This window comes from Oncorhynchus mykiss, chromosome 29, assembly GCF_057628025.1.
Source record: "Oncorhynchus mykiss isolate SJ-2025 chromosome 29, ASM5762802v1, whole genome shotgun sequence".
Taxonomy (NCBI): domain Eukaryota; kingdom Metazoa; phylum Chordata; class Actinopteri; order Salmoniformes; family Salmonidae; genus Oncorhynchus; species Oncorhynchus mykiss.
In genome coordinates this window covers 13,945,214-13,969,468 of record NC_143050.1, presented here as the reverse complement: position 1 = coordinate 13,969,468, position 24,255 = coordinate 13,945,214, and the positions used below count along the sequence as shown (strand labels likewise).

At 44.3% G+C, this 24,255-nt stretch overlaps 1 protein-coding gene across 1 annotated transcript; it reads right to left on the bottom strand.

Annotated features, from left to right (window-relative positions):
• Positions 1–3,940: 3,940 nt before the first annotated feature.
• il2rc2 (interleukin-2 receptor gamma chain-2) lies at positions 3,941–14,184 on the bottom strand. Its single transcript, NM_001281317.1, is given in 8 exon segments — positions 3,941–4,707; positions 4,834–4,918; positions 5,075–5,174; positions 5,269–5,440; positions 5,576–5,712; positions 5,872–6,038; positions 6,278–6,371; positions 14,096–14,184. Coding segments are annotated over 8 exon segments (1,047 nt in total). The 5' UTR covers positions 14,166–14,184; the 3' UTR covers positions 3,941–4,485.
• Between the last annotated feature and the right edge of the window lie 10,071 nt (positions 14,185–24,255).

Below are 24,255 nucleotides of genomic sequence, written 5' to 3'. Positions count from 1 at the left end.
TCCTACTCCTCACCATTTCCCCTCACTCCTCCGTCCACCATGGGACTGTTTTCCTCTTCCTCCTCCCTGAACTCTTAGGTATAGCCTCAGTAGCTGCCCCCACTAACGCTGTTCTCACCGTTATTCATACTATCCACATCCCCTCTCATATCCACCCATCACCTGCTCACTGAGCTGCTGAAACTCATCCCACTTTGCCCTAAAAAACAACCACCTGCCTACTCCATCCACTGGCACCTCATCCTCCCTCTGGCCTACTGTGCATACTATGGGGTAATAATCACTCCCTGCTGTCGAATCCTCCCTTAACTACCACTCAGATTCCTGCCATTGCACTAGATACCAGAGCGAGGTTCAAGGCAGACTCTTTCCCTGTGGCTACATCATTCCTGGTCCCTTGGCTGTCATTCAGGCTTACCAGAGATTTCATTTCTATCTGATTTTCCATCACTTTGCCATTTTCATTCATCTGTTACACAGGTAGTTGAAGTAATTGAGGTAATATGTACATGTAGGTTAGGGGTAAAAGTGACTAGGTAATCATGATATATAATAAACAGAGTAGCAGCAGCTGTCACGACTTCCGCCGAAGTCGGTTCCTCTCCTTGTTCGGGCGGCGTTTGGTGGTCGACGTCACCGGTCTTCTAGCCATCGCCGATCCACCTTTCATCTTTTATTTGTTTTGTCTTGTTTTCCCACACACCTGGTTTACATTCCCTCATTATTTGACGTGTATATAACCCTCTGTTCCTCCCATGTCTGTGTGTGGAATTGTTTGTTGTAAAGTGTATGTGCACTTCTGACTAGTTTTGCGACGGATTATTTTCACCCGTATTTTGTTGTTCTGGGTGCAGCTTGTTTTTTTCTTTCATTATTAAAGTGCTCCAGTTGTCACGCCCTGACCATAGAGAACTGTGACAGTGACGAGGGTGGGTTATCTAGGTGATTCATTATCTATGTTGGCCAGGTATGGTTGCCAATCAGAGGCAGCTGTTTATCGTTGTCTCTGATTGGGGATCATATTTAGGCAGCCATTTCCCCATTGTGGGATCTTGTCTAGGTATAGTTGCCTGCGAGCACTACTTTGAGCTTCACGTTTCTCTTCCAAATAAAAAGGATGTAAACATACCACGCTGCATCTTGGTCCACTCCTTATAACGATTGTTATAACCAGTTGTTACCCATTTCTACTCTCCCGCACCTGACTTCCCTGCAGCCAGTTGCGCACCGCTTACAGCATCGTATGTGAAGAGTGTGAAAGTCTGTCTATGTGCGAGTGAGTGTGTGTGGCATCAATATGTGAGTGTGTGTGTGTATGTGTGGGTAGAGTCTAGTGAGTGAGCATAAAGCCAGTGTAAGATAGTCCAAAATTAAAGGGGTCAATGCAAATAGTCTGGGTAGCCACTTGATTAACTGTTAAGCGGTCTTATGGCTTGGGGGTAGAAGCTGTGCAGGAGCCTTTTTGTCCCAGACTTGGCGCTCCGGTACCGCTTGCCGTGAGGTAACAGAGAGAATAGTCTATGACTTGGATGGCTGGGCCTTCCTCTGACACCGCCTGGTATAGAGGTCCTGGATGGCAGGGAGCTCTGCACCAGTGATGTACTGGCCGTATGCAATATGCTCTGTAGTGTCTTACGGTCAGATGCCAAGCATTAGCCATACCAAGTGGTGATGCAGCTAGTCAAGATGCTCTCGTTGGTGCAGTTGTATAACTTTGAGGATCTGAGGCCCATGCCAAACCTTTTTAGAGCCTCCTGAGAGGGAAGACCTGTCCTCTTAATGACTGTGTTGGTGTATTGGGACCATGATAGGTCCTTAGTGATGTGGACACAGAGGAACTTGAAGCTGTCGATCCCCTCCACTACAGCCCTGTCGGTGTAAATGGGTGCATGCTCAGCTCCTTTATTTTCCTGACGTTGAGGGAGCTGTTGTTGTCGTAGCACCACACTGCCAGGTCTCTGACCCCCTCCCAATAGGCTGTCTCATTGTTGTGTCGTCGGCAAACTTAATGATGGTGTTGGAGTCGTTCACAGCCACGCAGTCAAGGGTGAACAGGGAGTACAGGAGAGGACTAAGCACTCACCCCTGAGGGGCCCCCATGTTGAGGGTAACCATGGAGGATGTGTTTTTGCCTACCCTCACCACCTGGGGGCGGCCCATCAGGAAGTCCAGGATCCAATTGCAGAGGGAGGATCTATGCATATTCGTGAGGCTACCATAGCGTCTCACTCTTCATTGTATATACAGGCGGTTGACGTCAACGCCCCTCATCTAATATTTTAAAAAGTATTCAAAGAATGAGATATATCCATCAATCCAAAAAAGAGGAAGACAGGGGACCGCAAGAGCTTGACAGTCCGCCGTTCTGCTCTGTGGACAACAGTTAGAGTGGAAACACAAGCGTCTCATCATTCTATTTTAGTGACTCTGGTGATGGGTATGCCCAGAGTCTATATTGCTCTGGGTCTGGGTATGCCCATTCTGGATTCAAACACCTCAAACATCAGATGAAAATGTTTCTACTGTGGTCTACTGATATTTTTGTCTTTGTCAGAGCCCAGTCTTGTCTGACATTCTCACCCCTGGGGAGCCTCAAGAGAGCAGGGAAAAAGGATACAACTAACTAAATATAATATAAAGGACACAGTTTGAACTCAAACACAATTCACAGAGAAATGTTTTGAAATTTAGGAGTAAAATAACCAAACAAATTAAGCCCAATGAAACTTATAACAGTATGAAAATGTATGCATTCACTTTGGATCTGAGGTTGATAGCTAAGCATGTGTCAAACTCATTCCACAGAGGGCCTAGTGTCTGCAGGTTTTTGTTTTTTCCTTTCGATTAAAGACCTAGACTATGGAGGACCAAGATGGCCGAAATATATTTATTTATGTTTTCATTTATTTTTGATTTGGGTCATCTTGGCCCTCCATACAAGACACCAAACAGCAACATCACGCGCTCAGATCATGTTCGAGCCTCAGATTGGACAGTCAAACCCACTTGCACATGCCATCATGGCTGAACAAATAAATACTAGTTGTGTCCAGGTTAAACGTGCAACGTCCCTCATTATAAACAAACAGTCGGTTAATGCATAATTTTCAGATAATTTAGAAGCGATTGTCAGACGAAACAACAATGTCATTGAACCAATTGACAGAGATCTGGACATTCATCAGCAAAGACGCAGTGTAAACTGATCGTATTTGTGACAACCAAAGTGAAGTCAAAATGATTGATGAAATCGAAGTGTGTCAGCTGTATGGTGATTTGCGATTCGTAACTTACATTTTACCGGTACTACCAGTAGTAGTAGGCAAACCGATAACCCCAAGACGGAATGCGTTTGAAGTAACACCAAGACGTAATGCGTTTGAAGTAATGATGAGCTGCGGAGAACAGCTAGCATGTCCAGCAAAGTACATCGCCAGTTGCACGCACACACTTCGTGCAGATCAGCAGCTCCACAATGATGTTATCGACTGTCTCCAAGGTGGGAGTTTTTCGTGGCAGCCAGACGAGACAATCAAAGGAGGATGCGGTGAGCAAAGTTACTGGGCTCGAAATTAGTTAAGCTTGCTCTAATTGTGTTTGAGTTCTAATTGTGCATGTTAACATTTTTATTTTGATGATGATAGGCTATACTCTATGGCTGGATTTATGTTTTTGTTTTTTTGGCTGACCTGAAAGATTGACCCTCTTTCTACTAGGCATAATAGTCTGAGAGGCCTAATCATATCAGTATGAATATTTTGTTAACGCCTATAGGCTATAGAGATGCATTCAGGTAATGAATTAATTATACAAAAACATGTTTAATTTCATTACAATTGTCAAGCATTCTTGATTGACATTACCCGATGCATCACATTCAATTACGAGATTGGATTGCACTTTTATTTTCCAGGAATAAAGAAACTGTCACAAGCTTCTCTTCCCATTGTTTCATTTCTCATGGTTATAACAACATTGTAACATCTGCATTCTTTTCGCATGTAATGACTCTTGAAGCCACATTAGGCCTAGAACCTGCACAAGCACCTAGGACAATGTGATAAAGTGCTGTTATTTCTTATCCACCAGTTTGTTCTTTTTTTGCTCACTCGCCTCACTTTTCTGGGGGGAAAATCCATTAAACAGTGAATACATTTTGTCTGGCTTAACAATTTATTCAGTATCCCAGGGGTAGGCAACCCTGGTCCTGGATCATGTCTTAGATTTAACTGAGTTGGAAGATCAGGTGTGTTGAATTTGGGCAATCATTGAACTAATCAATTAGCTCAGTTGGTCAGGCGTGGTGCCTAGTTGGAACAAAATCCTGCAGTACCTGTGGCACATGTGGCAGAGAGTGATGCTGGAGGTGTTGTCTGGGCAGGGGTGATGTTGTGGATATTTGTGTGTGTCTGTATGTTGTAGTTTATATGTGGATGTTTTGTATTGTAAAACAAATTATAAAGCATTATTAGACCTTTGGAACTATCATTCAATACCAGCTTGTTCATTTTCACTTGTGGCAGGAAAAGTGGAAGCTAAGGAGGAACACGTGGACAGGAGATCTGACTGGTCTGTTGGGATGGAGAGGTTGCTCTCAGATTCACTGACGCTGCCAGTTTGGGGAACCAGACTGTACTCACGAACAGGACAGGCAAGCTCAGTGAAGTTAGACTGGAAGCAAACACCTTCGGAGATGTGAAGCCAGGCCTTCAAAGGTAGAGGTTATGTAATAAGAGATTTGATTTACACTGTAGATAACAGTACCACTTGTAAGATACAATGATTATAATGAAGTGCAGTGAATGGTAAAGAGCAATCAGTGATAAATAGTACCTCTACAGTGTCCTTGTCAAGAAGGTCCTTCAGGTTCTTGACTGGATTAGGCACAATGGGAATGAGGATTAATCTCAGTCGTTCTCTACAAAGAGATAAGGTCAGTTCAGAATCAGAGTATCACTTTTTTCAGAGGAAGAATGGAGGAGACTTTGATTTTTTTATAATGTAAACTATACCCCTTGATTTTAGTCTTTATTTGGGGCCTAAGTGTGGCGTTAATTTCTGTTGGCAAACCCACCTTTCCCTGTAGACCAGCATGCAGGCCAATATGAAGAGTGTCATGGTACCCACTAATGACAATACTGGCTTCCACACAGACATTGAGCTGCCAGATATGTCTAGGCCAAAGAGAAAGGTTGACATAAGTCCTGACAGAAGTCTGAGCACAACTTTATAACCAAAAAGCAAAGCAGAGATTTTGTATGTATTTACCTGTGATGTTATTTCCCTTCATGAAATCCCATTGAATTGGCTGACTCCATTCACTCCAGAACTTGGACTCGCCACACATGTCGTTTACTCGTGCTCTCACTTGAAACTCATACCGACTGCTCTTTAACGGGAAAGCCACAGCATACTTCTGTTCCTTGCTTGGAGTAGATGTCTGAAGAAAGGAACAAAGAGAGTGGAGGAGAGAGAGAGAGTTCTTTCAAAGATTTGTCCAGCATTTCGTTGAAAAATGACCAGTAGGCTAGTGTCCAAACAGTGGTCCAACTCCTGAGTCCTGACCCATGCCCACCTTCCACTTGTCGCTGTTTATTCTGTAGCGAACTTCACTCTCAATACAGAAGGGGTTCTTGCTGTTGTTCCAGTACAGATTCAGCTCTGGGTCTTTGTTCATCTCAACTGACAGGTTGACAGGAGGGTAAAGCTTCACTAGAAAAAGCATTAAGGAGGGTCAAATGTTAACGACACATCAAATGAAGACTGAAATAGGAAAAACACAAGTTAAAAAGCCTAAAGATGACTATTGCTCTTCATGTTACATGCTGTTCTGTATGTAAGGTTCTGATTTGATTGAGAAAAATAACCTACCCATGCTTTTCAGGTTATGGTCCTGCACATAACTGTTGTTCTGATGGACCAGCTTGGTTGTCAGTGTTCTAAACCTGTCAGGCTCGTCATAGGACAGTCTACATCCCACGGCATAACTCTTCTCCTGGAGATATGTTGTGCACTCCTCCATATTCCTTTTGATGGACCTAAACACAAACCATGTGAAAATGATGGATGAGAATTAGTACCAAAGATTTGACAGTCACTATCACATCTCTCTAGGTCTTGAAATCCCTTTCAAGGAGGAAACTCACTCACTTCAACCTCAACCAATGTGTAGCATCCATCACATTGATGCACGGCAAGCATTTTGTACCAAAGAGCTCAACACCCATCGCCCAACACATATGTTGAAAGTAAGACAGGGTACTGCCATTGCACTAACCCTTTGTGGAAGAAGGTGTAGTTGACCTCTGGACTCCCCTGTTCACTCCAGGTGCAGTTGACATAATCCAGGTTAATGATCAGACAGTTTACATCTGCAAAAGCATCAGAAATGTCCATTAAAACCTCCTAAGGTCGATTTCTGCACCCGCGTGGACATCTAATTAGCGTAATACAAACATCCTCAATATAAATATCTCTCAATTTAAGCTAGAGATATCTGTTTTCTTTTCATTGGATGCATTAAAATCCACCGCATCCGCCTATGTAACACTTCCGCATCTTCGGTGAAAGGTGACAGAGCTAGAGTGATGTTTGTCAGACCTGGAGACATCCCATCTGAGGTGAAAGGTGACAGAGGTAGAGTGGTGTTTGTCAGACTTGGAGACATCCCATCTTCGGTGAAAGGTGACAGAGCTAGAGTGGTGTTTGTCAGACCTGGAGACATCCCATCTGAGGTGAAAGGTGACAGAGCTAGAGTGGTGTTTGTCAGACCTGGAGACATCCCATCTTCGGTGAAAGGTGACAGAGCTAGAGTGGTGTTTGTCAGACCTGGAGACATCCCATCTGAGGTGAAAGGTGACAGAGCTAGAGTGGTGTTTGTCAGACCTGGAGACATCCCATCTGAGGTGAAAGGTGACAGAGCTAGAGTGGTGTTTGTCAGACCTGGAGACATCCCATCTGAGGTGAAAGGTGACAGAGCTAGAGTGGTGTTTGTCAGACCTGGAGACATCCCATCTGAGGTGAAAGGTGACAGAGCTAGAGTGGTGTTTGTCAGACCTGGAGACATCCCATCTGAGGTGAAAGGTGACAGAGCTAGAGTGGTGTTTGTCAGACCTGGAGACATCCCCAAAATCGATCTTATCATAAAATCGTCTGTAGGGTCCGAACGGTTTGGCCGGTGGGGTTAAATACATGTATATCTCTCAGATATAGGACAGACACTTCAGAACAAATTTCCTTTAGATTTTGTTGTTGTTAAGGGACTGTTGTTCCATGTAGGGAATCTGTTATTCAATGTGTTTGTATGGGCTAATAGCAGTAAGGCCTCAAATAATTATTATCTGAGTTTTTTTCGCCCCTGCCTACTGGAGTCCTCCTTGCTAGCTAGCTGGAGCGACATGGGTAGAGAACATCCTTCGTGCCCACCTGCCCTCAGCGTCGTTAACAGAACTGCGGGAAAACAGTGCCCGACAGGCAGGGAGGGGTGAAGGACACTGTCGACCGTTGTACGGCTAGCTAGCTACAGTTGTCGCCCTTGCCCCTTCTGTGGGGTTTATCGGCGGCTGGTATCCAACATTACTGTGCATTAACGCCACCTACTGTACTGGAGCGCCCCCACCTCCCGCCTGTCCTAACTTAAAAATGGACCAATAGATGAATAAAGAGGGGTTCCTGCACCTGCAGGAATGCTCACATGTATGAACGCCTTGAATTACATGCCACAGTTGGGCGTAAAAAGGTCACATACTAAACATTTTTTATTCTCTTGCAAAAACCACGCTTCAGTAACCACGTTTCGTTCTAACCATTTCATGCGGATTAATTACCTGACGCATAAAAAGCCACGAAGGGGCTGATGGAAACATAGCTCGTTTCTAATAACATTGAAGTGGTTGAAGTGTTTCCATGACCCATTTAGTTAAATTGTGCATTATTAAACTGGTGAAAGCCTATGTGCCCTCCCACATATCTGTTTCATGTCTCAGGTATATCCTATGTCTCAAAATCCACCCCTGTTGAACAGATAAAAATGTTCATCTTTAGATAGTTTCTCCGATATCTGCCATTTTCATTACATTGCTTTAGTCAAATAAACCTGGGTCAATGGAAACCTGCCTATTGAAAACCTATTCAATCCTTTAAAGGGGAGCTTCTAAGATTGCAGAGTACTTTTCCACCATCACATTGAGTTAAATGAATAATTTTATCAGTATGTGAATGTATGAGACGAGATGGATGGCCATGTCAACCCTGGGTTAGGGTTAGGGTTAGGGGTTAGGGTTAGGGGTTAGGGTTAGGGGTTAGGGTTAGGGGTTAGGGTTAGGATTAGGGGTTAGGGGGTTAGGGTTAGGGGTTAGGGTTAGGGGGTTAGGATTAGGGGTTAGGGTTAGGGTTAGGGGGTTAGGGTTAGGGTTAGGGAAACCACAAAGTAGTTGACGTCAATCTCAGACTAGCGGGGGACTTTTAGTGTCACAGCAGCAATAGAAATGGCACATGAAACAGTCTTTAGTTCCCGTTTCTAAGTATTTTGTGTTTCCAAGAAGAGGCCATCATTGGAAAAAAACGTATGTTTCCATATATAGGTTATGTAATAGTTTGATCACATTAATTAATAGAGTACCTGGTATGAAATTGTTAAGGTGCGTGAATGAGGACCCAAAAGCGAATTAACAAAACAGAGTTACTTTAATGACGAAAACAAAACGTAGGCTCAGACGGACAGGCAGATTCCGACAGGACAGGACAAGGTTACAGTAACACGACGATGGTCTGGTTCAGGCATGAATGACACAAACAAACAAACAAGAATCCGACAAGGACAGGAGCAGAAACAGAGAGAGATATAGGGACCTAATCAGAGGAAAAAAGGGAACAGGTGGGGAACGGGGTGAATGGGTAGTTAGAGGAGACAAGGGACAGCTGGGGGAAAGCGGGGGAGAAAAGGTAACCTGACACGACCAGCAGAGGGAGACAGGGTGAAGGGAAAGGACAGAGACAAGACAACATGACAGTACCCCCCCACTCACCGAGCGCCTCCTGGCGCACTCGAGGAGGAAACCTGGCGGCAACGGAGGAAATCCTCGATCAGCGCACGGTCCAGCACGTCCCGAGAGGGAACCCAACTCCTCTCCTCCGGACCGTACCCCTCCCAATCAACAAGGTACTGGTGACCACGGCCCCGAGGACGCATGTCCAAAATCCTGCGGACCCTGTAGATGGGTGCGCCCTCGACAAGGATGGGGGGGGGGGGGGGGAAGACGAGCGGGGGCGCGAAGAACGGGCTTAACACAAGAGACATGGAAGACCGGGTGGACGCGACGAAGGTATCGCGGAAGAAGAAGTCGCACTGCGACAGGATTAATGACCCGAGAAATACGGAACGGACCAATGAACCGCGGGGTCAACTTGCGAGACGCCGTCTTAAGGGGAAGGTTCTGAGTGGAGAGCCAAACTCTCTGACCGCGACAATATCTAGGACTCTTAGTTCTACGCTTATTAGCAGCCCTCACAGTCTGCGTCCTATAACGGCAAAGTGCAGACCTGACCCTCTTCCAGGTGCGCTCGCAACGTTGGACAAAAGCCTGAGCGGAGGGGACGCTGGACTCGGCGAACTGAGATGAGAACAGCGGAGGCTGGTACCCGAGGCTACTCTGAAAAGGAGATAGCCCGGTTGCAGACGAAGGAAGCGAGTTGTGGGCGTATTCTGCCCAGGGGAGCTGTTCTGACCAAGACGCAGGGTTGCGAAAAGAAAGACTGCGTAAGATGCGACCAATAGTCTGATTGGCCCGTTCTGCTTGACCGTTAGACTGGGGGTGAAAGCCGGAAGAGAGACTGACGGAAGCCCCAATCAAACGACAAAACTCCCTCCAAAATTGAGACGTGAATTGCGGACCTCTGTCCGAAACGACGTCTGACGGAAGGCCATGAATTCTGAAAACATTCTCGATGATGATTTGTGCCGTCTCTTTAGCAGAAGGAAGCTTAGCAAGGGGAATGAAATGAGCCGCCTTAGAGAACCTATCAACAACCGTAAGAATAACAGTCTTCCCCGCTGACGAAGGCAGTCCGGTGACAAAATCTAAGGCGATGTGAGACCACGGTCGAGAGGGAATGGGAAGCGGCCTGAGACGGCCGGCAGGAGGGGAGTTACCGGACTTAGTCTGCGCGCAGACCGAACAAGCAGCCACGAAACGACGCGTGTCATGCTCCCGGGTGGGCCACCAAAAACGCTGGCGAATGGAAGCAAGCGTACCCCGAACGCCAGGGTGGCCGGCTAACTTGGCAGAGTGAGCCCACTGAAGAACGGCCAGACGAGTAGGAACGGGAACGAAAAGAAGGTTCCTAGGACAAGCGCGCGGCGACGGAGTGTGAGTGAGCGCTTGCTTTACCTGCCTCTCAATTCCCCAGACAGTCAACCCGACAACACGCCCCTCAGGGAGAATCCCCTCGGGGTCAGTGGAGGCTACTGAAGAACTGAAGAGACGAGATAAAGCATCAGGCTTGGTGTTCTTAGAGCCCGGACGATAAGAAATCACGAACTCGAAACGAGCGAAAAACAGCGCCCAACGCGCCTGACGCGCATTAAGACGTTTGGCAGAACGGATGTACTCAAGGTTCCTATGGTCAGTCCAAACGACAAAAGGAACGGTCGCCCCCTCCAACCACTGTCGCCATTCGCCTAGGGCTAACCGGATGGCGAGCAGTTCGCGGTTTCCCACATCATAGTTACGTTCCGACGGGGACAGGCGATGAGAAAAATACGCGCATGGGTGGACCTTGTCGTCAGAGAGGGAGCGCTGAGAAAGAATGGCTCCCACGCCCACCTCTGACGCGTCAACCTCGACAACGAACTGTCTAGAGACGTCAGGTGTAACAAGGATAGGAGCGGATGTAAAACGATTCTTGAGGAGATCAAAAGCTCCCTGGGCGGAAACGGACCACTTAAAGCACGTCTTGACAGAAGTAAGGGCTGTGAGAGGAGCTGCCACCTGACCGAAATTACGGATGAAACGACGATAGAAGTTCGCGAAGCCGAGAAAGCGCTGCAGCTCGACGCGTGACTTAGGAGCGGGCCAATCAATGACAGCTTGGACCTTAGCGGGATCCATCTTAATGCCTTCAGCGGAAATAACAGAACCGAGAAATGTGACGGAGGAGGCATGAAAAGTGCACTTCTCAGCCTTCACAAAAAGACAATTCTCTAAAAGGCGCTGGAGGACACGTCGAACGTGCTGAAGATGAATCTGGAGTGACGGTGAAAAAATCAGGATATCGTCAAGGTAAACGAAAACAAAGATGTTCAGCATGTCTCTCAGGACATCATTGACTAATGCCTGAAAGACAGCTGGAGCGTTAGCGAGGCCGAAAGGAAGAACCCGGTATTCAAAGTGCCCTAACGGAGTGTTAAACGCCGTCTTCCACTCGTCCCCCTCCCTGATGCGCACGAGATGGTAAGCGTTACGAAGGTCCAACTTAGTGAAAAACCTGGCTCCCTGCAGGATCTCGAAGGCTGAAGACATAAGAGGAAGCGGATAACGATTCTTAACTGTTATGTCATTCAGCCCTCGATAATCTATGCAGGGGCGCAGAGACCCGTCCTTCTTCTTGACAAAAAAAAACCCCGCTCCGGCGGGAGAGGAGGAGGGGACTATGGTACCGGAGTCAAGAGCTACAGACAAATAATCCTCGAGAGCCTTACGTTCGGGGGCCGACAGAGAGTATAGTCTACCCCGGGGGGGAGTGGTTCCCGGAAGGAGATCAATACTACAATCATACGACCGGTGTGGAGGAAGAGAGGTGGCCCTGGACCGACTGAACACCGTGCGCAGATCGTGATATTCCTCCGGCACCCCTGTCAAATCACCAGGCTCCTCCTGTGAAGAAGAGACAGAGGAAACAGGAGGGATAGCAGACATTAAACATTTCACATGACAAGAGACGTTCCAGGAGAGGATAGAATTACTAGACCAATTAATGGAAGGATTATGACAAACTAGCCAGGGATGGCCCAAAACAACAGGTGTAAAAGGTGAACGAAAAATCAAAAAAGAAATGGTTTCGCTATGATTACCAGAAACAGTGAGGGTTAAAGGTAGCGTCTCACGCTGAATCCTGGGGAGAGGACTACCATCCAGGGCGAACAAGGCAGTGGACTCCCTTAACTGTCTGAGAGGAATGTCATGTTCCCGAGCCCAGGTCTCGTCCATAAAACAGCCCTCCGCCCCAGAGTCTATTAAGGCACTGCAGGAAGCTGACGAACCGGTCCAGCGTAGATGGACCGACAAGGTAGTGCAGGATCTTGAAGGAGAGACAGGAGTAGTAGCGCTCACCAGTAGCCCTCCGCTTACTGATGAGCTCTGGCTTTTACTGGACATGAAGTGACAAAATGACCAGCAGAACCGCAATAGAGACAGAGGCGGTTGGTGATTCTCCGTTCCCTCTCCTTAGTCGAGATGCGGATACCTCCCAGCTGCATAGGCTCAGCTCCCGAGCCGGCAGAGGAAGATGGTAGTGATGCGGAGAGGGGGGCAACGGAGAACGCGAGCTCCTTTCCACGAGCTCGGTGACGAAGATCAACCCGTCGCTCAATGCGAATAGCGAGTTCAATCAAGGAATCCACGCTGGAAGGAACCTCCCGGGAGAGAATCTCATCCTTTACCTCTGCGCGGAGACCCTCCAGAAGACGAGCGAGCAAAGCCGGCTCGTTCCAGCCACTGGAGGCAGCAAGAGTGCGAAACTCAATAGAGTAGTCTGTTATGGATCGATTGCCTTGACATAGGGAAGACAGGGCCCTGGAAGCCTCCTCCCCAAAAACAGATCGATCAAAAACCCGTATCATCTCCTCCTTAAAGTCCTGATACTGGTTAGTACACTCAGCCCTTGCCTCCCAGATTGCCGTGCCCCACTCACGAGCCCGTCCAGTAAGGAGAGATATGACGTAGGCGACACGAGCAGTGCTCCTGGCGTAAGTGTTGGGCTGGAGAGAAAACACAATATCACACTGGGTGAGGAACGAGCGGCATTCAGTGGGCTCCCCAGAGTAACACGGCGGGTTATTGATTCTGGGCTCCGGAGATTCGAAAGCCCTGGAAGTGGCCGGTGGATCGAGGCGGAGATGGTGAACCTGTTCTGTGAGGTTGGAGACTTGGGTGGCCAGGGTCTCAACGGCATGTCGAGCAGCAGACAATTCCTGCTCGTGTCTGCCTAGCATCGCTCCCTGGATCTCGACGGCTGAGTGGAGAGGATCCGAAGTCGCTGGGTCCATTCTTGGTCGGATTCTTCTGTTAAGGTGCGTGAATGAGGACCCAAAAGCGAATTAACAAAACAGAGTTACTTTAATGACGAAAACAAAACGTAGGCTCAGACGGACAGGCAGATTCCGACAGGACAGGACAAGGTTACAGTAACACGACGATGGTCTGGTTCAGGCATGAATGACACAAACAAACAAACAAGAATCCGACAAGGACAGGAGCAGAAACAGAGAGAGATATAGGGACCTAATCAGAGGAAAAAAGGGAACAGGTGGGGAACGGGGTGAATGGGTAGTTAGAGGAGACAAGGGACAGCTGGGGGAAAGCGGGGGAGAAAAGGTAACCTGACACGACCAGCAGAGGGAGACAGGGTGAAGGGAAAGGACAGAGACAAGACAACATGACAGAAATGGCATTGGCCTATAAAAGAGTAGGCCTATAATTACTATAACTTATATATGTTGCCATTTTACTATGTAATTCAGAAGTTAAGAGTAGGTAAATAGTAATAAACTAAATACATATAAAGTTGAACCAAAAACATGACAAAAAATTACAAATACAATAACAACAAATAATTGTCAACTGAGAGGCATGAAACCACCAACTCACAATGAGAGTAGGCCTACACCAAATCAAGGGACAAACTAAAACTCATTCCCTGATTAACACAATAAATTATAATAAATCCTCCCATGACAAGGTCAAAAACAGTATCAAAAGTTGAGGGCACATTGGCCAGATGTGTTTTCATTGCACCAGGTCTTAAACATGTTTAATAAACTAACATTATTCATAAATATTTAATATCACAGGTGTAGCATCCAACAGGACAATCTTACTGGGGGTGGAGGGAGCCTCATATCCTTGGAGAGAGACGAGGAGAAACAACCAGCTTCCAACCATCTTCATGTCAAAATGTGTCTTCCTCTTCACTCCCCTTCACTTCCTCTCTTTTATACAGCTACGGTAGGCCTACATATGTGCTACATTTCCTGTGGCAGTGGCCACATCATCTACTCTATAAAAAATACAGGAAATGTCTGACAATCAAAGCAGCTAAATAACAAGCAAACAATGTTATAACACATATATTAACTATCTATAAACTGATATATAAACATATATAATCTGATCCTTCAATTAAAGTGCTTTAAAGGGTTACCCATAATTGTTTCTGACAGTTTTAAAGAATGAGTGGAACACCTTGCATTCTGGATGGGGTATGCATTATTCCATAAAGCAATTTATGACATCCATTGTGGATATTGAGAGAGAGAAAGAAAGAGAGAGAGTATTTCACTTTTAGCTTCCCGATCAAAAAAACCCCCCAGAAAACCAAAGAAAATTAACAACAATTACAAATGGTTTGATGAAGAATTCAAAAACCTAAACAAACAACGACACAAAGAGTTATCTATCCAAAATGGAGATGTATGGTTAAATCACTTCTCCAATCTTTTTGGCTCTATAACAAAGAACAAACAGCAAAAACATATACATGATCAAATGCAAATCTTAGAATCAACTATTAAAGACTACCAGAACCCACTGGATTCTCCAGTTACCTTGAATGAACTACAGGACAAAATAAAAACCCTCCAACCCAAAAAGGCTTGTGGTGTTGAAGGTATCCTCAATGAAATTATAAAATATACAGATAACACATTTCAATTGACTATACTTAAACTATTTAATATCATCCTTAGCTCTGGCATCTTCCCCAATATTTGAAACAAAGGACTGATCACTCCAATCTGCAAAAGTGGAGACAAATTTGACCACAATAACTACAATGGGATATGCGTCAAGAGCAACCTTGGGAAAATCCACTGCATCATTAACAGCAGATTTGAACATTTCCGCAGTGAAAACGATGTACTGAGCAAATGTCAAATTGGCTTTTTCCAAAGTATCGTATGACAGAACACATATTCAACCTGCACACCCTAATTGACAAACAAACAAACCAAAACAAAGGCAAAGTCTTCTCCTGCTTTGTTGATTTAAAAAAAGCCTTTTCACTCAATTTGGCATGAGGATCTGCTCCACAAATTGATGGAAAGTGGAGTTGGGGGGGGGGGGGGGGGTGCAGCTTAAGCCCCACCCCCCTCAACACGTATACAGTTGAAGTCGGAAGTTTACATACACATAGGTTGGAGTCATTAAAACTCATTTTTCAACCACTCCACAAATGTATTGTTAACAAACTATAATTTTGGCAAGTCGGTTAGGACATCTACTTTGTGCATGACACAAGTAATTTTTCCAACAATTGTTTAGAGACAGATTATTTTACATATAACTCACTGTATCACAATTCCAGTTGGTCAGAAGTTTACATACACTAAGTTGACTGTGCCTTTAAACAGCTTGGAAAATTCCAGAAAATGATGTCATGGCTTTAGAAGCTTCTCACAGGCTAATTTACATCATTGAGTCAATTGGAGGTGTACCTGTGGATGTATTTCAAGGCCTACCTTCAAACTCAGTGCCTCTTTGCTTGACATCATGGGAAAATCAAAAGAAATCAGCCAGTCTGGTTCATTCTTGGGAGCAATTTCCAAACGCCTGAAGGTACCACATTCATCTGTACAAACAATAGTACGCAAGTATAAACACCATGGGACCACGCAACCGTCATACCACTCAGGAAGGAGACGCGTTCTGTCTCCTAGAGATGAACGTACTTTGGTGCGAAAAGTGCAAATCAATCCCAGAACAACAGCAAAGGACCTTGTGAAGATGCTGGAGGAACAGGTACAAAAGTATATATCCACAGTAAATGAGTCCTATATCGACATAACCTGAAAGGCCGCTCAGCAAGGAAGAAGCCACTGCTCCAAACCTGTCATAAAAAAAGCCAGACTACGGATTGCAACTGCACATGGGGACAAAGATTGTACTTTTTGAAGAAATGTCCTCTGGTCCGATGAAACAAAAATAGAACTGTTTGGCCATAATGACCATCGTTATGTTTGGAGGAAAAAGGGGGATGCTTGCAAGCAGCAGAACACCACCCCAACCGTGAAGCACGGGGGTGGCAGCATCATGTTGTGGGGGTGCTTTGCTGAAGGAGAGACTGGTGCACTTCACAAAATAGATGGCACCATCAGGAAGAAAATTATGTGGATATATTGAAGAAACATCTCAAGACATCAGTCAGGAAGTTAAAGCTTGGTCGCAAATGGGTCTTCCAAATGGACAATGACCCCAGGCATACTTCCAAAGTTGTGGCAAAATGGCTTAAGGACAACAAAGTCAATGTATTGGAGTGGCCATCACACAGCCCTGACCTCAATCCTATAGAGAATTTGTGGGCAGAACTGAAAAAGCGTGTGTGTGCAAGGAGTTCTACAAACCTGACTCAGTTACACCAGCTTTGTCAGGAGGAATGGGACAATATTCACCTTATTGCGGAAGAATGTGGAAGGCTACCCAAAATGTTTGACCCAAGTTAAACAATTTAAAGGCAATGCTACCAAATACTAATTGAGTGTATGTAAACATCTGACCCACTGGGAATGTGATGAAAGAAATAAAAGCTGAAATAAATCACTCTCTACTATTATTCTGACATTTCACATTCTTAAAATAAAGTGGTGATCCTAAGACAGGGAATTTTTATTAGGATTAAATGTCAGGAATTGTGAAAAACTGAGTTTAAATGTAGTTGGCTGAGGTGTATGTAAACTTCCGACTTCAACTCTATCAACGAATTGGCGAGGGCACAGTCTGCAGCACCCAGCCTCACCCTGCTAGAATCTGAAGTCAAATGTCTACTGTTTGCTGATGATCTGGTGCTTCTGTCACCAACCAAGGAGGGCCTACAGCAGCACCTAGATCTTCTGCACAGATTCTGCCAGACCTGGGCCCTGACAGTAAATATCAGTAAGACCAAAATAATGGTGTTCCAAAAAAGGGCCAGTCGCCAGGAACATAAATGCAAATTCCATCTAGACACTGTTGCCCTAGAGCACACAAACAACTATACATACCTTGGCCTAAACATCAGTGCCGCTTTTAACTTCCACAAAGCTGTAAACGATCTGAGAGACAAGACAAGAAGGGCCTTCTATGCCATCAAAAGGAACATAAAATTTGACATACCAATTAGGATCTGGTTAAAAATACTTGAATCAGGTATAGAACCCATTTCCCTTTATGGTTGTGAGGTCTGGGGTCCACTCACCAACCAAAAATTCACAAAATGGGACAAACACCAAATTGAGACTCTGCATGCAGAATTCTGCAAAAATATCCTCCGGGTACAACATAAAACACCAAATAATGAGAGCAGAGCAGAATTAGGCTGATACCCACTAATTATCAAAATCCAGAAAAGAGACATTAAATTCTACAACCACCTAAAAGTGAGCGTCTCCCAAACCCTCCATAACAAACCCACCACCTACAGAGAGATGAACATGGAGAAGAGTCCCCTAAGCAAGCTGGTCCTGGGGCTCTGTTCACAAACAGACCCACAGAGCCCCGCAACTAGACCCAACCAAATCAGGAGAAAACAAAAAGAGAATTTCTTGACACATTGGAAAGAATTCACAAAAAAACAGAGCAAACTAGAATGCTATTTAGCCCTAAACAGAGAGTACACAGTGGCAGAATACCTGACCACTGTGACTGACCCAAATTTAAAGAAAGCTTTGACTATGTACAGGCTCAGTGAGCTATTGAGAAAGGCCGCCGTAGGCAGACCTGGCTCTCAAGAAGACAGGCTACAGTGGGGCAAAAAAGGATTTAGTCAGCCACCAATTGTGCAAGTTCTCCCACTTAAAAATATGAGAGGCCTGTAATTTTCATCATATGTACACTTCAACAATGACAGACAAAATTAGAAAAAAAAATCCAGAAAATCACATTGTAGGATTTTTAATGATTTTATTTGTAAATTATGGTGGAAAATAAGTATTTAGTCAACAACAAAAGTTTCTCAATACTTTGTTATATACCCATTGTTGGCAATGACAGAGGTCAAACGTTTTCTGTAAGTCTTCACAAGGTTTTCACACACTGTTGCTGGTATTTTGGCCCATTCCTCCATGCAGATCTCCTCTAGAGCAGTGATGTTTTGGGGCTGTTGCTGGGCAACAACTCCCTCCAAAGATTTTCTATGGGGTTAAGATCTGGAGACTGGCTAGGCCACTCCAGGACCTTGAAATGCTTTGTTGCCCGGGCGGTGTGTTTGGGATCATTGTCATGCTGAGAGACCCAGCCACGTTTCATCTTCAATGCCCTTGCTGATGGTAGGCTTTGTTGCTTTGGTCCCAGCTCTCTGCAGGTCATTCACTAGGTCCCCCCGTGTGGTTCTTGTGATCATTTCGACCCCACGGGGTGAGATCTTGCGTGGAGCCCCAGATTGAGTGAGATTATCAGTGGTCTTGTATGTCTTCCATTTTCTAATAATTGCTCCCACAGTTGATTTCTTCAAACCAAGCTGCTTACCTATTGCAGATTCAGTCTTCCCAGCCTGGTGCAGGTCTACAATTTTGTTTCTGATGTCCTTTGACAGCTCTTTGGTCTTGGCCATAGTGGAGTTTGGAGTGTGACTGTTTGAGGTTGTGGACAGGTCTTTTATACTGATAACAAGTTCAAACAGGTGCCATTAATACAGGTAACAAGTGGAGGACAGAGGAGCCTCTTAAAGAAGAAGTTACAGGTCTGTGAGAGACAGAAATCTTGCTTGTTTGTAGGTGACCAAATACTTATTTTCCACCATAATTTGCAAATAAATTCATTAAAAATCCTACAATGTGATTTTCTGGATTTTTTTTATTCTCATTTTGTCTGTCATAGTTGAAGTGTACCTATGATGAAAATTACAGGCCTGTCTCATCTTTTTAAGTGGGAGAACTTGCACAATTGGTGGCTGACTAAATACTTTTTTGCCCCACTGTATGTGCACACTGCCCACAAAATGAGGTGGAAATTGAGCTGCACTTCCTAACCTCCTGCCAAATGTATGACCATATTAGAGACACATATTTCCCAGGGGATTACACATATCCACAAATAATTCAAAACCAAACTCCCTTATCTACTGGGTGAAATACCAGTGTGCCATCACAGCAGCAATATTTGTGACCTGTTGCCACAAGAAAGGGGCAACCAGTGAAGAACAAACACCATTGTAACTACAACCCATATTTATGTTTATTTCATTTCCCTTTTGTACTTTAACCATTTGCACATCGTTACAACACTGTATACTGGATATATACATAATATGACATTTGAAATGTATTTATTATTTTGGAACTTCTGTGAGTGCAATTTTTATAGTTTATTTCACTTTTGTTTATTATCTACCTAACACATGTTTCCCATGCCAATAAAAAGCCCTTGGGAGAGAGAGAGATCTGGAAGCATGCTAGGCTATTTTCATAGTCCTTTAAGTATTTTTTTTATTTTTAAAATTGTATTTATGACGAGCAAAACATATTTTTGCGTTCAATAATTAGATGGGCACATCATGGAACTTTTATTTAAAAGAATTCAAAGATTCTGTTATCAAGTTTGTTTTACTGGCAGAAAGACACGAACTTGCAAGCTAATAGCCAACTAGCGTTACCAAAGACAGTGACCTTTTCTCAATTAACTTTGCTCAACTCCTGCATCCTCTCTCGCCTCCTTTTGAAAAAATGTCAAAGGTTTCAAGAATAAGTTGTGAGGAGAAGGAATGTGGACGAAAATGCGCTTTTATGAAATGAGGCTCCTCTCTCCTCTCCCGCATTATCAGGCAAATAAAGTTTACAGTGGAATCACAAAATACATTTGTAAAGTGACAAAACACATTTAGCTTGTGCAAGACCTTTTATAGATAAAATGATAATTAGTATATAATTTTAAATGTTTGCTTGCATTTCCCCGTCGATAAAACAACAACCACTTCAAAGGGGGTGTGGCTGTTTGAGGTTGTGGACAGTATATAAATATAAAAAATGATTCTGCGAAGGACTCAGGCAGAAGGATAAACATGACTATCCTCGATGAAAGGTGACTATTGAGGAGGGGAGGACTCTCCGGTTTACCTACTAACAAATTGACACTCTCTTCGACCACGTATCTGGTCACGGAGAACGGACTTCTCGATTTTATCCAAATTACTGAGAAAAGGGCAGTGAAACCACTGTGGCCATGTTCGAAACACTCATGTATACGAACGTTCAAGAGCATCAAATACATGATGCATTGTGAGTAAATAGTGACTGATTTAAAAAAATAATACTAGTTATTTGTGATGCAAGGTTTGATTTGAAGATCAGTCCGGCTGTGGCTTGCACTGTCAGCTCCAATGTCGAACTACGGCATTACACTTCCGCCCAAATGCGCAATAGCCGAGAAGCCAGTGATACTAAGCCTGGGGACAAGATTACTGGTCTTTTAGTAGAAGGATATTATGCTGGCAGCACGATTGAGAATTTCTATTCTTCAAAATAAAAGTCACCCTGCAAAGACATGCTACATTTTGGGAATCTCGATTTGTTCTAGCACTCTAGTGCAGTACAACTGTTTTTCACAGCATTGCAACCACTTTATGTGATGTGTATAAAACCCAGTAGCACTTTATATTCCACCCATTCCATTGGTCCAAATGGAATACACTGGAGGCCCATAAATCACATATTGGCTAATAGAGAAAAAAACTATTTTGTGCCAAGGTTAAAAGTGGGGTTGGGATTACTCAGTAGGGTCTGTATTAAGACTGTCTTAATATCCAGCAGCAATTTCTACCCCAATAATTCAATAGGCCTACTGTGTAATGCATTGGGACCAATGGAATGGGTGGAGTAGAATGTGCCGCTGGCTATTACAGTGGGGCAAAAAATAATTTAGTCAGCCACCAATTGTGCAAGTTCTCCCACTTAAAAAGATGAGAGAGGCCTGTAATTTTCATCATAGGTACACTTCAACTATGACAGACAAAATTAGAAAAAAAATCCAGAAAATCACATTGTAGGATTTTTAATGAATTTATTTGCAAATTATGGTGGAAAATAAGTATTTGGTCACCTACAAACAAGCAAGATTTCTGGCTCTCACAGACCTGTAAATTATTCTTTAAGAGGCTCCTCTGTCCCTCCACTCGTTACCTGTATTAATGGCACCTGTTTGAACTTGTTATCAGTATAAAAGACCTCTGTCCACAACCTCAAACAGTCACACTCCAAACTCCACTATGGCCAAGACCAAAGAGCTGTCAAAGGACACCAGAAACAAAATTGTAGACCTGCACCAGGCTGGGAAGACTGAATCTGCAATAGGTAAGCAGCTTGGTTTGAAGAAATCAACTGTGGGAGCAATTATTAGAAAATGGAAGACATACAAGACCACTGATAATCTCCCTCGATCTGGGGCTCCACGCAAGATCTCCCCCCGTGGGGTCAAAATGATCACAAGAACGGTGAGCAAAAATCCCAGAACCACACGGGGGGACCTAGTGAATGACCTGCAGAGAGCTGGGACCAAAGTAACAAAGCCTACCATTAGTAACACACTACGCCGCCAGGGACTCAAATCCTGCAGTGCCAGACGTGTCCCCCTGCTTAAGCCAGTACATGTCCAGGCCCGTCTGAAGTTTGCTAGAGAGCATTTGGATGATCCAGAAGAAGATTGGGAGAATGTCATATGGTCAGATGAAACCAAAATATAACTTTTTGGTAAAAACTCAACTCGTCATGTTTGGAGGACAAAGAATGCTGAGTTGCATCCAAAGAACACCATACCTACTGTGAAGCATGGGGGTGGAAACATCATGCTTTGGGGCTGTTTTTCTGCAAAGGGACCAGGACGACTGATCTGTGTAAAGGAAAGAATGAATGGGGCCATGTATCGTGAGATTTTGAGTGAAAACCTCCTTCCATCAGCAAGGGCATTGAAGATGAAACGTGGCTGGGTCTTTCAGCATGACAATGATCCCAAACACACCGCCCGGGCAATGAAGGAGTGGCTTCGTAAGAAGCATTTCAAGGTCCTGGAGTGGCCTAGCCAGTCTCCAGATCTCAACCCCATAGAACATCTTTGGAGGAAGTTGAAAGTCCATGTTGCCCAGCAACAGCCCCAAAACATCACTGCTCTAGAGGAGATCTGCATGGAGGAATGGGCCAAAATACCAGCAACAGTGTGTGAAAACCTTGTGAAGACTTACAGAAAACGTTTGACCTCTGTCATTGCCAACAAAGGGTATATAACAAAGTGTTGAGATAAACTTTTGTTATTGACCAAATACTTATTTTCCACCATAATTTGCAAATAAATTCATTAAAAATCCTACAATGTGATTTTCTGGATTTTTTCCCCCTCATTTTGTCTGTCATAGTTTAAGTGTACCTATGATGAAAATGACAGGCCTCTCTCATCTTTTTAAGTGGGAGAACTTGCACAATTGGTGGCTGACTAAATACTTTTTTGCCCCACTGTATATACGTCAAATTAGGTGTTTGCAATGCTGTGAAAAACAGTTTTACTGCACTAGAGTGTTAAACAATCGATATTCCCAAGCTTAGCGTCTTTGTAGGGGCACACTTACTGTGAAGAATACAAATCCTAGATTGTGCTGCCAACATAATATCCTGCTGCTCAGTATTTAGACCTCAGTCCCCCATGAAATAATACCATAAATAGATTCTACAGATATATATGGTACTAGTCAAAGGTTTGGACACACCTACTCATTCCAATGTTTTTCTTAATGTTTCACTATTTTCTACATTGTAGAATAATAGTGAAGACACACTATGAAATAACACACATGAAATAATGTAGTAACCAAAAAAGTGTTAAACATATCAAAATCTATTTTATATTTGAGATTCTTCAAAGTAGCCATGCTTTGCCTTGACGACAGCTTTGCACACTCTTGGCATTCTCTCAACCAGCTTCACGAGGTAGTCACCTGGAATGTATTTCAATTAACAGCTGTGCCTTGTTAAAAGTTTTGTGGAATTTCTTTCCTTTTTAATGCATTTGAGCCAATCAGTTGTGTTGTGACAAGGTAGGGGTGGTATACAGAAGATAACCCTATTTGGTCAAAGACCAAGTCTATATTATGGAAAGAACAGCTCAAATAAGCAAAGAGAAACGACAGTCCATCATTACATTAAGACATGAAGGTCAGCCAAACCTAGAAAATTTCAAGAACTTTGAAAGTTTCTTCAAGTGCGGTCGCAAAACCCATCAAGCGCTATGATGAAACTGGCTCTCATGAGGACCGCCACAGGAAAGGAAGACCCAGAGTTACCAGCCTCAGAAATTGAAGCCCAAATAAATGCTTCACATTGTTCAAGAAACAGACACACCTCAACATCAACTGTTCAGAGGAGACCGTGTGAATCAGGCCATCATAGTTGAACTGCTGCAAAGAAACCACTACTAAAGGACACCAAAAAGAAGAAGAGACTTGCTTGGGACAAGAAACATGAACAATGGACATTAAACTGGTGGAAATCTGTCCTTTGGTCTGATGAGTCCAAATTTGAGATTTTTGGTTCCACCCGCCGTGTCTTTGTGAGACACAGAGTAGGTAAATGGATGATCTCCGCATGTGTGAAGCATGGAGGAGGAGGTGTGATGGTCCGGGGTGCTTTGCTGGTGACACTGTCTGTGATTTATTTAGAATCCAAGACACACTTACAGCATTCTGCAGCGATACGCTATCCCATCTGGTTTGCGGTTAATGGGACTATCATTTGTTTTTCAACAGGACATTGACCCAACACACCTCCAGGCTGTGTAAGGGCTATTTGACCAAGAAGGAGAGTGATGGAGTGCTGCATCAGATGACCTGGCCTCCACAATCACCTGATCTCAACACAATTGAGATCGTTTGGGATGTTGGACCGCAGAGTGAAGGGAAATCAGCCAACAAGTACTCAGCATATGTGGGAACTCCTTCAAGACTGTTGGAAAAGCATTGCAGGTGAAGCTGGTTGACAGATTGCCAAGAGTGTGCAAAGCTGCCATGTGTAACCTTTATTTAACTAGGTAA